Raw genomic sequence first — 18216 nt, 5'->3', positions numbered from 1 at the left:
TCTGAACCGTTTCAAATATTTTCACAGCAATAATGTTTGGATGACAAGTTTTATGTCGTTAAAGAGGTTTTGTGTGAATGTAGTGTGTTAATTTAGGACACGAGATATCACTTCCTGTTAGACCTGATGTCACTTTCTGTTCGACCTGCTTTATTCAGGAGGATGAATGACATTGAAATATCTTCAGATATTTCCCCACATCTGATTACATTCTGGAGAACTGTGATGTGGGTAATTAAGATTAAAGATTACTAGTAGTAACCAATAACAAAGAGAACAGGTATATATATATATATATATATATATATATATATATATATCCTGAAGTGGTGTTTCGTGTTTGGGGTTGGATATTCGATGCGCAACTTGGTTGACATTTGAACTTAGCAGAAGATGAGACGAATATTGATTAGAGATCTCTGGAGGTGAAATGACGATGTCTTGTCAAAGATCTGGAACAAACATAAGAAAACCAAAACGAAACTAAGAGAGAATCTGTTGTTATTAGGTGATAATTAAATGAGATAATTTCAGAATTGTTAGAATTGCTGGATGCCTTAAGAGACAGAGAAGGGTTGTTAAGTGTAGTTTAGGCTGTTGTGGACCTAAATTTTGAATCGTTACATAGTAATACTCAAGAAATTATACAAATGCTCTCCAAAAGCATGATGGTCACCAGTTGACCAATGATGATAGGATTGTCTAACAATAATAAAATATCGATTATTAATAATGATAAAGAATTTTTTCTACAGTGTTTAAAACATGAAATTGTTTATTTCAGAGGGTCCAAAGTCGTCAAAACCGGAAGTCCAGATGTTGGCAGAACCACCTGGTGAGTAGAAAGTAACTGTACCTAATTATGTTAGACCACATTACATCATAAAAAGCATAGGGTTGGTTTCCCGGTTCCCCCGGCTTATATATTTTTCCATGAATAGGACGCTAGTCATCATCATTTAGTGTCCGCTTTCCATGCTAGCATGGGTTGGACGGTTCAACTGGGGTCTGCAAGCCAGAAGGCTGCACCAGGCCCAGTCTGATCTGGCAAAGTTTCTACGGCTGGATGCCCTTCCTAACGCCAACCACTCCGTGAATGTAGTGGGTGCTTTTTACGTGCCACCGGCACAGGTGCCAGACGAGGCTGGCAAACGGTCACGATTGGAAGGTGCTTTTTACGTGCCATCGGCACAGAGGCCAGTCGGGCGGCACTGGTAACGGCCACGTTCGGATGGTTCTTTTACGTACCACCGGCACTGGTATCACAGCTACAATTTCCATTGATGTTGATCGATTTTGATTTTGATTTAGTCCGCTGTAAAATTACATATTTTCGCCAGCTGAGTGGACTGAAGTGTTGGACATATTTTAATCACGTGATTTTGACTCAGAGGATTTAGTAACGAGGATTTATGTGGACTGGGCCTTCCTGATGTGCCTAACTTCCCCAGTGAATGATTTCCTTCAAACCGCTAAAAATGTATTTGATACTCTGCATCAACCCCATTTCATAGCAAAGGCTCAAACTAGTCTCCTTTTTCATCAGAAAGATGATCTGACATCAAATCATGCGAGAGTATTGTCAGACTTGGCAGAAAATTATAGTTTTGTAGTGAAGGATTCGGAGCAAGGTTTTCATCGGAACATCTCCCAGGCCAATATATTCATCCATTCGTGATCTGTTATAAGACTGGTTCAAACCCACAATGCACTTCAATCTGTGTCATATCTGATTGTTTGAAACATGACAGCACCATAGTGCATGCTTTTATTACGAGGGTGATATCGCATATAAAGACAGAACTTCCATTCATAAACCATCTCCTGTACTTCAGTGACGGTGCAGCCGACCAATACAAGAACTAGAGACGCCAAACAAATCTCTGTCATCATCAGAATGATCAAGGCCTTGAAGCGGAGTCGTATTTCTTTGCCATGTCATGTGGAAAAAGGACATATGAGGGAATCAGTAGGATGAAGAAATGTGTTGCTGATTAAAGCAAGTCTACAAGCAACCAGGAAAGACATTTTCTCACAGGTTGCAAGATGTATGGCTGAGCATGTGCAAGCATTCCAGAGATAATGTTCTTTGACATGTCGGCAGCCGATGTCATCCAAAATGAAAACAGCTTCGATTTGCTTTCACGAATCAGCAGCTCAGTGAAATCAGTTGGCACACGATCCCATCACCGCTTCGTACCTTCTTCAAGATCTGATCTTCTAACGAAGAAGATATCAGCTGATGACAATTTCACTCTTTTAGGTGAGGAGAGGCCAGCATCTGAGCAAGATATTTCAAAGTTAAAGTCCTGAAAATATGTTGGATACACGAATGAAAATGATTGGTACATTGGTTGTATCATTGAACTCTCAGATGAAAACCAAGATTTATTAATTTCATGCACCAATCAACGCATGACTTCGGCCACGGCGTTCCTCGATCTGTAGCAATGCTTGTCGGGTGCCCTAACCAAACATTATCTGATTGGTTTGAGCACCTGATACAGAGAGCCAGGTTTTATAAGCTGGCCCCTGAGGATCTGCTCTCATCCAGAAGCGGTTGTCATCGTTTATATCTAGTTATTTTTACAATCAAAAATACAAAACGTATAATAATGATCTATTTAGATAATCGTCTGTTAATATGTAATCAATGAATTGTAAATCAATAACATCTCAAATTGTAATTAGGAGTTTTACCTTAATACCATAAGCATTTCAGTATGAAAATAATATGATTTAAAATATAAATTTTTATATGTAAAATAAGATCCTTTTTACCAAATAGGCGGCTTATATCTGCCCTTTTATTGATCTTGTGTGATCATTTTCAGGGTAGGAAATGAGGCGAGTATATCGACCCCAGTACAAAACTGGTACTTATTTTATTTACCCTGAAAAAATAAAAGGCAAAGACAACCTCGGTGGAATTTTAAACTCAGAACGTGAAGACGGATGAAACGCCACTAGGCATTTTGTTCGGCACGCCACCGATTCTGCTAGTTCGCCGCTTTAATATTATTAAATAATAGATAAGGTGACCCCTGGCAGAATCGTTAATGCACTTAACTGCATTTCGTCCGTCTTTAGGTTCTAATTTCAAATTCTGCCGAGGTTGACTTCGCCTTTTCACCCCTTCAGGGTCAATAGGAAAATACCAGTTGTGTACTGGGGTCGATGTAATCAATGTACTCCCTCCTCGAACTTGCTGGTCCTGTCACTTTTATTAACCTTGTGTGATAAAAGTTTTGTCAGAGAACTGTGCAATTTTGTTAAAAAGCACATATTGGAAAATAAAATTAATTATGAAGAAGATAAGAAGAGAATTTGAGATTTTGAACAAATAAAGTGTAGATGTATACAATCTTGGAGAATGAGTTTCGATCCATTGTTGAATACGACACATGGTTTACTGGCGAGTTGAAAATTGTCAAAAACGCGATTTTTACACCCGGAACGAGTTTCAGAGGCCTCTAAATATCATATTGTATATTGTGAATCTTCTTTTCATTGGTAGATCATTTCTCAAATTGTAGAACCTCAACAGAACTTAGCATCTTCGAGTAACATTCTACACCTTATTACTCTCTGTAGTTTTACAATTTTCCTTGGTTACATGACCACATCCATACGAACCGTGATTATGGTTCCTATGTTTCAGTAAGTTTTGATGGTATTGTGTTTTTGCTTCATTTCATAAGAAACACTATGTTGTGGAACATTTCTGTATACGTATTTGACACTAATTAGATGTATTTTATAAAACATTTTAGAAACATTTTCAATTAGTTAACATCAATGATCATTAGTGACAAATGTGGTAAAACAGTGATGGTGGAATGGGGTGTGAGCAGGGTTTCATATTCCTTGTAATGTTGTTAACTACGACATCAGGACGACCGTTTTCTGTCAGGTAAATATTTCTACAGAGATGTCCATTTCGTCCCCTCAGATTTGATTGAACTGAGTTCTCAGCCCATTCAGAGGCACCGCATTAAGGGGACATCAAAGGAGAGATGAAAGTTTGGTTGATATATAGAAGAGGGTTGTCAGAAATATCCTCGAGTTTTCAGAATCACTTCCATTCTACCATTTCAGATCTTTTCACAGCTATAATGTAAGGATGAAGAGTTACCTGTAGTAGAGTGAAGTTTGTGCAAGTGTATCCTCTTTGAGGACACCTGTTATCATTTTCTGTTCCACCTGTGTAGAAGTAATCTTCACTCACCTTTATAAACACTGCTCTATTAAGGTGATTTAAAGCATTTCATGCATCAGCTGACATTCTGGTGAACAGTGATGCAGGAAGTTGAAAACTAATCATTACATGCAGTAATGTTTAAGAAGGAGATCAGGTTTGAGTGTTTATACAACTTAAAGTGGTGTGTGTAATGTGTTAATGGTTAGATCATGGATAACCAAACTGGTTGCCATTGGAATTAAGCAAAGCTGAGAATAATGTTGGTTAGAGAAGGGCAGAAGTGAGGGCACAATTTCACGTCATATGTTTAGTGCAGATATAAGAAAGGAAAGACAAACCTAATAAAAGATTGGTGTTATCAAGTGATAATTAAATGAAATAATGACACGGTTGTTAGATTATGTCGAATGTCTCAAAAGATAAAGGAAATTTTGGAAGGCAGTGTAAATATTGAACTATTACAGGGTAATCCTGTTGAAACTATAAACATTCTTACCAAAATTATTGTCTTCAACAGTTGATCATCAATGAAAGGAATCCCTGATATAAAATATAGATTATTAATAAAGATAGAGAAATTTTTCTATAATGTTTAAAACTTGGAAATATTCATTTCAGTGAATCGAACATTTGAAGTCAAGGAAACACAGACATTGGCTGAACCTGTAGGTGAGTATAAAATAACAGCACTTGATTGATTTCTGTAAGGTTTATTCTCTGCTGAACTATTTTGATATCAGAATGATAAAGATCAGCTTCCATTCTTACCTGTCAATGGGAAGTTTTAGCATTAAACTAATCATATTAAACATATCGATACTATTGACGTTTCATAAAGTATCCAATCAGGTTAGCACGGTTGGTGAAATGGATAAATTAGAAGCAAAATAGATTTCAGGTTCTCTTTTGGAACAGCCAAATAATATATGTTGTGGTTTAACAGGTGAGGTAATGACAAAGGTTTTGTTTGTTTTATACTCTTTAACTCGTTTCAGACTGTCTCCATGCTGGAGCAACACCTTTTTAGTCGAGCAAATCGACCCTAGGACTTATTCTTTGTAAGCCTAGTACTTATTCTATCGGTCTCTTTAGCCAAACCGATGCATTACCTAGACGGAAACACACCAGCACCGGTTGTCAAGCAATGTTGGGAGGACAAACACATACACACATACATACATACATACATACATACATACGACGGGCTTCTTTCAGTTCCTGTCTACCAAAGCAACTCACAAGGCTTTGGTTGGCTCGAAGATATAGAAGAAGACACTTGCCCAAGGTGCCACACAGTGGGACTGAACCCAGAACCATCTAGTTCGTAAGCAAGATACTTACCACACAGCCACTCCTACGCCTGTATTTTAAAAATGTTTACTGACAAGATATTCTTGTTATTTTAGCTGATGTCTCTCATAATCTGGCAGACTTACAATGAAACGAGTTCCAAATATGACCACCCTCTTATTTTTCACTGATAATAAATCTATCATTGCATCCAGTAAACATTGTCTTTATTCAAGTGGAAGACATTCGTTTGCTGCTCAGAAAACCGTTGTCTCTTTCCCTTTCTTCAAACTTCATAGAGGCTGTATGATACAATACAATCAAATACATTCAAAGAGACATCGGACGGGTTGAAAGAAGAAAGGATAGTGAACACTTTAGATAGCAGCTCCTTAAGAACCCTGCTTACGGTGCTAGGATTCTTTTTGCAGCCGCTAAGAGCAGCAGATTATAACGAAATAAAGATGAAGTGAGCAAGAATATACAGGAGCTATAAGAGGACCCTGTTTTCTTTGTTACAAGACCACTCCATACGAACCGTGATTATAGTCCCTATGTTTCAGTAAGTTTTGATGGTATTGTATTTTTGCTTCATTTCATAGGAAACACTATGTTGTCGAACATTTCTGTATACGTATTTGACACTAATTAGATGTATTTTATAAAGCATTTTCGTCCCCTCAGATTTCATTGAACTGAGTTCTCAGCCCCTTCAGAGGCACCGCATTGATTAAGGAGACATCAAAGGAGAGACGGAAGTTTGGTTGATATATAGAAGAGGGTTGTCAGAAATATCCTAGAGTCTTCAGAATCACTTCCATTCTACCACTTAAAGTGGTGTGTGTAATGTGTTTATGGTTAGATCATGGATAACCAAACTGGTTGCCATTGGAATTAAGCAAAGCTGAGAATAATGTTGGTTAGAGAAGGGCAGAAGTGAGGGCACAATTTCACGTCATATGTTCAGTGCAGATATAAGAAAGGAAAGACAAACCTAATAAAAAATTGGTGTTATCAAGTGATAATTAAATGAAATAATGACACAGTTGTTAGATTATGTCGACTGTCTCAAAAGATAAAGGAAATTTTGGAAGGCAGTGTAAATATTGAAATTACAGGGTAATCCTGTTGAAACTATAAACATTCTAACCAAAACCATTGTCTTCAACAGTTGATTATCTATGAAAGAAATCTCTGATATAAAATATAGATTATTAATAAAGATAGAGAAATTTTTCTATAATGTTTAAAACTTGGAAATATTCATTTCAGTGAATCGAACATTTGAAGTCAAGGAAACACAGACACTGGCTGAACCTGTAGGTGAGTATAAAATAACAGCACTTGATTGATTTCTGTAAGGTTTATTCTCTGCTGAACTATTTTGATATCAGAATGATAAAGATCAGCTTCCATGCTTACCTGTCAATGGGAAGTTTTAGCATTAAACTAATCATATTAAACATATCGATACTATTGACATTTAATAAAGTATCCAATCAGGTTAGCATGGTTGGTGAAATGGATAAATTAGAAGCAAAATAGATTTCAGGTTCTCTTTTGGAGCAGCCAAATAATATATGTTGTGGTTTAACAGGTGAGGTAATGACAAAGGTTTTGTTTGTTTTATATTTTTTAAATGTTTACTGACAAGTTATTGTTGTTATTTTAGCTGATGTCGCTCATAATCTGGCAGACTTACAATGAAATGCGCTCCAAATATGAACACCCTGTCGTTTTTCACTGATAATAAATCTATCATTGCATCCAGTAAACATTTTTTTTTTCAAGTGGAAGACGTTGGTTTGCTGCTCAGAAAACCGTTGTCTCTTTCCCTTTCTTCAAACTTCATAGAGGCTGTATGATACAATACAATCAAATACATTCAAAGAGACATCGGACGGGTTGAAAGAAGAAAGGATAGTGAACACCTTAGATAAAAGCTCCTTAAGAACCCTTCTGATGGTACTAGGATATTTTTGCCGATGTTAAGTGGGGGAGATTATAATGCACTAAAGATGAAGTGAACAAGAATATACGGCAGATATACAATGATCCCAAGCGAAGTCATCTTTACCTGCTCATGTTTGGTTTGAAATGTCCAATGAAACCAGTAATCAAATATTTCAGCTTTGCGATTTCAGCAAGAAACAAGTATAAAGCTTAGTGAAGAAGGCAAGAACGGAGATTGCAACGGGAGGTGATTGTGTACCATAGAACGTGTACAAATGTTGTGCCCAGGTGTTATAAGCATTAATTACTATTTAGAGAGTTGTGGGATAAAGGTGGACTGATTGATGAATGGTGCAAGACAAAAGGATTTTATTCATCAAAGTAAGTTAATGCAGAACTAAGTGGCCAATTGAAGCCAATTTCAATCTTGAATGGCAAGATTTACATGGGTGTACTTGCTATGAAATCAGCTACATGTCAGCAAAATAATGGTTATACGACAGAAAATGTCCAGAAGACTAGAATCCGGAAAATGTCTGGTGTGTAGAACATGCATTTTAAATCTGGGATGCCATATAAAAAGCAAAGAAGAATAAAAGAGATTCGGATGTAGTATGGCTTGATCTGGCTAATGCTTATGGTTCTGTACCACACACATTGTTGATGGAAACAAGGAATTTCTTTAATAAATGGGAGGAGATTAAGGATCTGATGATGAGATGCTATAACAGTTTCAAAATGTGTTTCATAGGATAAAAGTTCACAAAAGACTGCCAGGTTCTGGATCTGGAATAGCTGTAGGTTGCACAATATCAGTTGGTTGGTGATCTTTATAGTTATGCTACTTAGATTAACAGAATGTCCAGAAGAAATTGCTCAACGGAAAGATATTCATGGCTGACATAACAATACTAACAAGAGACTAAAAGGATATGCAAATAGTTCTGGTTAGTAGACTCCATAGAGTTAGTACTTAGTCAAGAATGTGGTTTCAAGCAAATAAGTAATGCAGTCTATAATTTGTGAATGGTCAGCTGGAGCAAGGGAAGTTACGAACGGCAGGAGAACTCATGCCAAAAGTTAAAGACAAACCAAAAGTTAAAGATGGTGGTACGCTATCTTGTTGACTGATACATACTGGGGTAGTGAGACCATGGCAAAGCTGAAGATGGACAGAAAACAACTGATAATTCAAAACTACTAAAAAAATGCAAAATTTCATGTTTCCAGTTCGATTTTGTTTATATATTCTTCAGAATAAATTGTCAGTTCTCAATTTGGATATAACCCCTTTGTAATAATGAACAGTGATTTTGTTGTTAAGGATGTTTTGTACAAAAGTAGTGTTTCAGGATACCTGTTATCGCTTACCTCTCCACCGTTGTAGAACTAATCATTGCTCACCTGAAAAAAAAGTCGTTTATTAAGGAAAATGAATGACATTGAAATATTTTCAAATATTTCCTTATTCAGATGATATTCTGATGAAGTGTGATGTGGTCAGTTAAAATTAAAGTTTGCCAACAGTGACCTTTAAAAAAGAGAGCGGGGTTATGTTTATCCTACCTGAAACGATGTGTCATGGTTTTGTGGTCCGATTTTTGAGGACCAATTTGGTTGTCATGGAATTAAGTAGAAAACGAGAAGAATGTTGATTAGTGAAGTCTAGAGATGAGAGGACAATCATGTCATAGATTAGATTAAATATAAGAAGGAGATTAGCAGTGTTAACAAGTGATTATTAAATGAGATAAGTGCAATAGTGTTAGATTATGTAGGATGTCTTAATAGTGCGAGGAGATTTAGGAAGGTCAGTCTATTTAGTAGTAGACCTATATATTGGGTTATTACACGGTCCTACATTTGGCGCATTTAATAGGATCACAGTAAAAAGTATAGAAATGTTGGTGGAAAAAATAGTGCTCACCAGTTGATTATGGACGATAAGAATATCTCACAACAATAAAATATAGATTATGAATGATAACGAAACTTTAATGCCTGAAACTTGAACATATTTTTTCAGAGGCTCCAACGCATGGGAAATTCTCGAAGGTGTCAGAGCCTACATCCTCTACAACAAAGCCAGTTGGTGAGTATAATATTACAGCTTCATATTATAGCTTCTGGGCCGAGGATTGCTTCAAATGGATAATACTTTGAGGGCTGTAAAAGTGTAAGCGTGTAAAGCTAAGTGAATAAAATAATATTGCAAAATTCCAGTTTTTATCAGGTACCTCCTCGAATACTTTTCAAATGTTTTCATACAATAATGTGTGAGACGGTGTACAGGGTTTTAAGACACATCATGCTTTTGCTCCCCCTGTGCAGAATCTAACCATTACCCACCTGAACAAAATGCCCTTATTATGGAGAATGTATGGCGTTCAAATATTTGCAAATATTTCTTGAGTTACATAACATTCCGGTGTACAGTGATGTGGACAGTTTGTGTTCCACCTGTGTAGAACTAATCATTTCTCTCGCTTTTAAAAAAGCTGCTTTAAGAAGGAGTCTTCAAATATTTCCTGAATCAGATGGTGAACCGTGATGTTAGTTAAAGATTACCAACAGCAACGTTAGCAGATGCATGTCTATTCTACTTGGTGTGAGGTGCCATGTGTTTGTGGCTGCATGTTTGACGGCAAACTGGGTTAATATTGGAATTAAGCAAATGAGAAGAGAGTTGGTTAGTGAAGTCTAGACGCCAGAGGCCAATGCCATGTCATAGATTTCGCACAGATGTAATGGAAGAAATACAAAACTAACAAAATACTGTGATAATTAAATGAGATAATAGTAACATTATTACACTATTTAAGAAGCCGTAATAGAGATAGGAAATTTAGAAAGGTTAGTGTATTTTGATGTGGGCCTTAGTATTGAGCTATTATATGAGGCCTCCGTGGAAAGTATAATGCTGACCGAAACCATAGCGGTCACCAGTTGACCAATTATGATAGGAATTTCTCACAATAATAAATATAGATTATTAATAAAGAAAATTAACTTTAAGTATCTAATTTCGGAATATTTATTTCAGAGTCTCCAGTGTTAGATGAAAAGTTTCTCCAAGATGTCGCACAAAATTTAGGGGGAAAATGGCAACAAGTCGGTGAGTATAAAATAAGAGTACCTAATTGATTTATATAAGTTTCAGACTGAAAAAAAGATCTCATTCCTTCTATCCAATTGAAAGGTTAGCTTTAAAGTGATTCTTTAAAGTGACTCAGAAAATATCCACCGATGTCAGCAGTTTTGATAATAATAGATAGGGGACATATTTGAGAGTACAGGACGGCATCATTAAATGGTCCTTTCTCATAGCTTTCTGTGTATATTGGGAGACATGTAGCCTCTCCACTGTCCAGTGTCCATCTAGTAGTGTACCAGGCATCACCCACATATAGTGGCTTATTCTATGTAGGTGAATAACGTAGAGGTTGGTGGGTCCTGCCTTCTTTCCTACTAACTAAATCTCTTCTCATTTCTAGCTTTATCATAACACCGATCCATTATTGATTTCTCTCTAAATCATGGCATTGACACCGTGAAAGAAATGCGTATCATTCTTTTTTTTTTTGCTTTAACTTTTGAAATTTGAAAATCAAGGGGAAACTATTGATATATTGTTTCATACTGAACCTGATCTTATTCACTTGTTCCAGAAAAATTTCTTAAAATGTTAGCAGATCAAATTTTGATAATTTTTACCCAATGAGAAAACAGGATTTGGAAGAAAGCATTTTGAGCGGGATCACAAAACAGCGACAACAGATGACGACATTACGACGACAAAAAATTCAACGACGGAAGTTTTAATAAGTTTTAATCAATTAACTTATGTGAAATATCATAACAGGTATGAGAAAAATTAGAAAAACGAGAAAAAAACAATATAAACTAAATGGGAATGTTGAATTACGAAAAAATAACGAAAGTTTGCGACGCAGTTTAGGAGTTTGTAACAGAAAATTCTGATTTAAGCACCCATTTGAACCTATATATTTTTTTTTTATTTTTTGGAGTTTTGAGAAAATGTTTGCAAATTTGAGTCCTACTCACGGGAATTCCTATGATTAAGCAAACTTATTTCAAAACATTTATTAATCCCTTACCTTCATACATCCTAAAATTTATACACTTTTTCAATTTTTTTGTTTTTCAAATCAGAGTTTGAAATACAGAGTTTGTCCGAATTCTTTGCCTAAATCCCAGCAACGGACCACCCTTCACTGCATGATCATTCCATTTAATGAGTTTATGGGAGGAAAAATATTGAAAAACATCAATACATGTCATAGTAGCAAGGAAACGAGGAAGATGTCAGGTGGTCAGGAGATGTGCTAAAAACAACAGCTAAATCGCCATTAACAGACAAGATGGTGAAGATGCCGACGACCGCTTTGTTCAAAGTCTCCCTTGACCTCAAGTGGCCTGAACTCTTTACATGAACACCACCCTGTACTTAACTACATGTCCCCCTACATGGCCTTGCTTTTTGCTTTTGAGCCAAAAAATTAACTTAACTTAACTCACACAGATTTTTACTTCATAATTTTATAATTCCCATGTATAGAACACAAATTTGCAATCAGTTTCTGAAAATCCCCCAAAATACAGAAAGTTATTTGGGATTATGTGGGGATAATAAAACCAGAATTCCTGCCAATTTCCGTAATCCCTGTGCCAAATAAACTCGCAGAGACACGAGCCAACCTTAGAAGGGGAAGTTTCAGAGTGACAACAACAGACGTGTAAAAGCAAGAATAAAAGGTAACAGACGAGTAAGGAGGCTACACAACACCTTCGCTTGATACCATGGAAACGGGTGCCAATGCATTTGTGGATTTCGAGTGACTAAAGTACAATACAAAATTTGTAGATTTAAAAGCTGTTAAGTTTTTATTTATTAAATTATGGGGAAAGTGAATTTCATTTCCATAATTAGCATACAACTCTACATCAATACATGAAATTTGAAATCAATCGGAAAAAAATTGAAGGAATTGAAAAGTGAAAGCCAAACAGATGGACAAAATATAATACGTTGAGGTCATTTTTGTATCTTGTCTTTTCGTATTTTAATTAGTTCAGATGTACCTAGTTTTTTCTGAGAGTTCAATCCAGAAAATCAATCAAGATATTTCTAAATCGTGATATGCTTTAGTCATTGATCATAGGATGTTATCAAACAGTAAGAATGAGATTCCATTTATGGGTCTTTAGAGTAACATTACTCAATAGAATGTATAGTTCAGAAATATGGGAGTCTCTTCATGTTCACATCTCTGGTACTACAAACATATGATCGGAATGTCGCAAGAACAAATTAAAGGAGAGATTCCTAAAACAAAACCAATGGAGTAGAAGACCTAGGGGTAGACTAAAAACGAAATGGTTGGATCATATTCATAGTCTTAGTTGTTTGCGCTTAGGAAACCAACCAAAACGTCTTACGATGGTTGCATCTGATGGGACCCTATGGAGGAGGCCTCTACCCCCAAACCCTCCCAGGAATATTGACCAGTGGAATGGACAGATGGATCAAATGGTTTGACTGTTGGTCGTCTATGTTGATTTTCTAGGTTCTCATATACTTTTGCCCCCACAAACACTTCTCCTGCCATCTCTTTACCATATTCTCAAATGTAATTTACAATTAATTCTCTTTAAAATCTTCACAATTTCCATCCTGTACTTCAACCTCTTTGTTATTATTTAATCAGCGTTCTTAGAAATAGAGAACGATGTCTTATATATTTTATGTTTCTTAACTACTTCTCATTCCTCTATGGACATAATGCCTTTGTTGTATTTATAACAAACTACAGTAAACATCTTTTATAATATTGTTAATGTTGTTGCAGTTATTTCTAACTGTTGTATGTTTTGCAGGAAGAGAATTAGGAATTAAAACTGTTCGATTGGAAATCATCAAAAATGACAATCCTCTTGACACCGTTGAACAGAGCTTCCAGATGCTGCGGAGATGGTTTACAACTTGTGATCCAGAGACACGAACACACAGAACACTCAGAGAAGCTCTTGAGAAATGTGAGTGTTTCGATGCACTCGAATATCTACCTCATATGATGTAAAATTTTGTGTAAATGATGTAATTGTCTCATCCGAGGTCAATCGCGACCAAGCAGAGACCTATAATCAAATGTCTTCTAGCCAGGGCTCTCCTGGCTTTATCCTTAATGTAGAGAACCCAGAACCACGTTGTCCTATCTGTCCTTCTTTAAAGTGATAATTGTGAATTGAGGAGGATTTAGGTACTAATTCTAGAAGATCTCTCTACCATATAACATTACCTTACTGGTTTGGCTCCTTTCTTCTTAAAGATTAACTTCTGAAATAAAGATAAACTTTGAAATGTTCATTTATTGTTGTTGTTGTTGTTGTTGTATATCTAATCCCCTCCCTAAACAACCCCATGGCTATATAGACAGCTTTAATATCTTCTGCTATATTGATAGTTATCTACCTTCATTTTTAGTTTAGAATAGAATGCCTGGTATATATATATATATATATATATATATATATATATATATATATATATTGATGTCTTTTCCCTTTATATATCCTACAGAGATAGTATTTCTTTCTATATAATATATGATGTATCTAAGGATATCTCACTTTGTCCTGTTGTGGTTTAAGACAGGACTCTCCAAAGTGGAGGCTGTTGAATGAAAATTCAGGGGTTTGTGAGTGCAGTATACAATTTTTTTAATATTCTTACTTCAGGATCATCGTTATTTACTAATTACTGCAATTTTTCTCAGTAGAAAACAAAACTTACCGATTGTACATTGTAAAAGCAAATCAGCAATTTATGTATTTAATAATTGTTCTGAAAAATCCTGTCAGAATAAAATAATGGTGCAACATTGGTTATTATAATTCCATGTGATTTCAAATAACTCCTTTTAAATAAATTCAGATAAAGGAAGAGTACAATTCTTCCCTACAATATTTACCTTCATACTACTCCACTGTTATTTTAATTTGAAATTAGATTTCAAGTTCTTACAGCAGAGACCAAGATTAAATAAGTAAAACACATGAGACCTTTATGTACATTATAAGATGTGACAGGAAGCTCTACCGAGCAGACTTTTGTCGAAGGGGAAAGGAAGACTCATAAGCATTATCCACGCCTTACTGGATTCTTTTCTGATTGAAGGGGACAAATATTGAAATTAAATAAAAAAGGTATTTGAAATAGAAAAAAAAAGGACTTCATTCAGAAAATTATTATTTAAAATGTTTCGTTTTAAAACCAAATTATTCTAAATAATGCTTCTGATTTTTGCTTGAATAGCTGGGGTTGAAATATTCACACATTATATGTGAGTAAATAACACACAACAAAATAGTAAAGTTGTTCAAAACAGTAGGTTACTGTTTATATAGACCAGCTGGAGCAAATTTAATTTAACATTTAATGAATAGCCAATAAACTGATTTATAAAAGAGCGAGTTTTCTATAAATTGAGAAAACGTAAGACTTTTAGTGACTTTATAAAACTAAAAAGAGTAACTTCAAACTTTGATGACCCCAGACAAATTCCTTTACTGACTGAGATCTTCATCTTGTTCTGGTCAATGACTGTCAAGGAATTTTCATATTTTAAAAGCATCAAAAGGAAAATATGTTGCCCAGAGAAGAGAGGTTGGATTTGTCAAATTATAAAAGCACAGAGAATAATGATGATATACCATCACCAATTACGGTGAACAGGACATCTTCTTCAGATTAATGATCAGAGAATCCCTAAACAGATGCTATATGTTAAATTGTACACTTCGTTCATGCTGGTGGCACTTTCCATAAACAAGGATAAGAACTGTGTAAAGATCTCGTTGAAGGCACGTGAAATATGAGATGTTAATTGTGAAATCAATGATTATCATCGCCATAAACTGAGAAAATATATAAGGAAAGGAGTAAGTATTTTTGGAAATACACGGCTTTTTCATGCTGATTTTTAAGAAATATATATATATAATAGAGAGAGAGTGAGAGAGAGAGAGAGAGAGAGAGAGAGAGAGATTCACTGATACTAAATGGGGCTGCTTGAAACAGCCGTAGTGGTCTAATGCCTTGACATCATTATTACTTATTTCATTTATATATATATATATATATATATATATATATATATATATATATATATATATATATATATATATATATATATATATATATATATATACATATATATATATATATATGTGTGTATATATATATATATATATACATATAATATATATATATATATGTATTATATATATAATATATCTAAGATAGTGAGAGAGATACAGAGAGATTCATGAGACTGTTAACAGTAAGCTAAATGTGACAAATATGTTTAAATCAAAGATCATAAATAATCGCTAAGTCAAACAAACGAAGGAAAGAAAGAATGAATGAATGAGCTTAAGAAAGGAAGAAGAGAAGTGAAAGAAGAAAGAAAGAAAAGACAGCTTCAGGAAGAAGAAATCAATATACTGGGAAATTTATGAAGAAATTGCTGGAAATCAAGATACGAATTAAATAGATCGATAGTTATTATAGATATCATCGTTTGATCGATACGACACCAATTGTGAAGGAAGTCGAATTGAAGAGATTATAGTATTCAGATGATATTTCTCGGAATTGTGATGTCATAATCTCTTTTGGAGTAATTATGAGAGAGAACGAGAGAGAGAGAGAAAGAAAGAGAGAGATATATAGAGAGAGAAAGCGAGAGAGTAAGAGAGAGGGAAAGAGAAAGAGAAAGTGAGAGAGAGAGAGAGAGAGAAAGCGAGAGCGAAAGAGAGAGTGAAAGAGAAAGTGAAAGAGAAAGTGACAGAGAAAGCGAGAGAAGAGAGAGAGAGAGAGAGAAAGCGAAGAGAAAGAGAGAGAGAAGAGAGAGAGAGAAGAGAGAGAGAGAGAGTGAAGAGAAAGTGAGAAGAAAGTGAGATAGAAGCGCGAGAGAGAGAGAGAGAGAGAGAAAGCAGAGAGAAGAGAGAGTGAAAGAGAAGTGAGAGAGAAAGTGAGAGAGAGAAACAGAAAAAGAGAGAGAGAGAGAGAGTGAGAAAGTGAGAGAGAAAGTGAGAGACGAGAGAGAGAGAGAGAGAGAAGCGAGAGAGAAGAGAAGTGAAGAGAAAGTGAGAGAGAAAGTGAGAGAGAGAACGAGAGAGAAAGTGAGAGAGAGAACGAGAGAGAGAGAGAGAGAGTGAAAGAGAAAGTGAGAGAGAAAGTGAGAGAGAGAGAGAGAGAGAGAGAGAGAGAGAAAGTGAAAGAGAAAGTGAGAGAGAAAGTGAGAGAGAGAACGAGAGAACGAGAGAGAGAGAGAGAGAGAAAGCGAGAGAGAAAGAGAGAGAGAGAGAGAAAGCGAGAGAGAAAGCGAGAGAGAAAGAGAGTGAAAGAGAGAGAGAGAGAGAGAGAAATCGATAGTAAATGATATGTGTATGGAAACGTAGGCAGAGGAGGAGTTAAAAGAGAAAGTAGGAGAGGGGAAGGCTACTGTAACATGTATTGTAGGGAGAGAGAGAGAGAGGGGGAGAGATAGAAGGAGAGACTGGGATAGTTAGAGGGGGAGAGTGCGCAGAAGAGAAAGAGAAGCCGAACGATAAATATATTTACTAATAGAGGAAGGGTATGAGGTAATAATGAAAGCTGGGTGCGAGAGTAATACTGAATTATATAGCAAGACTAGCAGTATCACCCGGCGTTGCTCGGGTTTGTAAGGGAAATAACTATAAAGTATTTTTAGAGAGTTATAGCCAAAAAATAGCAAAAGAATGGAAAAAAACGATGGTAAATTTTTTTTAGTAAAAACGGTCGAGTTGCGTCCCCTAGACAGTCTGTGGTTTGTGTTTCTGATTCTCGACCCCATGTCGAATTTATCGATGTTTTTCAGAACTGGGGGAACTTTTCAAAATTTTCGCTGCGTTAGTTTTGAATTATGACATTGGGCTATGTGTGTGTCAAGTTTCATCAGAATCGGTTGAAAGCCGTGGTCAGGGTGAGGGTACAACCTGACAGACACACAGACACACAGACACACAGACAGACAAACTGCCGTTTATATAGAGAGAGATGGAAGGAGAGAAAGAAAGTAAGGATAATAACTCTTATTAGAACCCTTTTTAGTTTCAACTCCAACATCTTCCACATCACTGGTTTGTTTTGCGTTTGACATCTAACAATTTCACATTTTTACACTTCTGCTTCCTAAACTAGAACTTCAAAATCTAGAACCCGCAATCGTCACACAACCTCTATAGTCGAGAGACCAGCTAGAAATCACAGCCAAATCTCATATAAGAAATGATAAAGTGTAAAAGTTGTTTATAATTTTTCTATTTTCTGATTGGCATTTGGTCAGAAAACTCCAAAGATAAACCTGCAAATAAGCTACAAAGGCTTAATGAAGAAAATGGCCATTCAATGTAATGTGAGGATTAATGAGGATTTTTATCAAACAGAATATTCTTACATAAAGAAGAAAAGAAAGGAAATAATTAAAAATACAAAAGATGAGATTAATGAGAAGGAAAAAAGCAGATTTGAAACTAATTTCGATGTTTCTTTAAAATATTTACAATTTTCGAAATATTTACGAAAACAAAATTGTGTTCGTATATTCTTTTACAAATTGCATTCATTTGGCTCGGTCATGCTGGGGCACCGGCTTAAATAGTTTCCTTAATCAGATCAACGCTTATAAGTCTATCAGTTCCTTTTACGGAAGCGACGAGTTGCG

The 18216-nt window shown here is 35.6% G+C and overlaps 1 protein-coding gene across 7 annotated transcripts in view; it reads left to right on the top strand.

Annotated features, from left to right (window-relative positions):
- LOC115232124 overlaps positions 1-13830 on the top strand; it is a 23898-nt gene extending 10068 nt beyond the window's left edge. For 2 of the 7 annotated variants that reach the window (XM_036500252.1, XM_029801980.2), the window contains 6 exons: positions 785-835; positions 4820-4870; positions 6764-6814; positions 9471-9536; positions 10488-10559; positions 13343-13830. In XM_036500252.1, the coding sequence (XP_036356145.1) occupies positions 785-835; positions 4820-4870; positions 6764-6814; positions 9471-9536; positions 10488-10559; positions 13343-13545 (494 nt within the window). In that variant the 3' untranslated portion in view covers positions 13546-13830. The remainder of the gene's footprint in view (positions 1-784; positions 836-4819; positions 4871-6763; positions 6815-9470; positions 9537-10487; positions 10560-13342) is intronic. The other 5 variants (XM_036500255.1, XM_036500253.1, XM_036500254.1 and 2 more) reach the window with 5 other exon arrangements.
- Positions 13831-18216: the final 4386 nt, after the last annotated feature.

This window comes from Octopus sinensis, unplaced genomic scaffold (assembly GCF_006345805.1).
Source record: "Octopus sinensis unplaced genomic scaffold, ASM634580v1 Contig19369, whole genome shotgun sequence".
Taxonomy (NCBI): Eukaryota; Metazoa; Mollusca; class Cephalopoda; order Octopoda; family Octopodidae; genus Octopus; species Octopus sinensis.
Note: the sequence above shows the minus strand (reverse complement) of the source record. Positions and strands in the feature narration are given on the sequence as shown.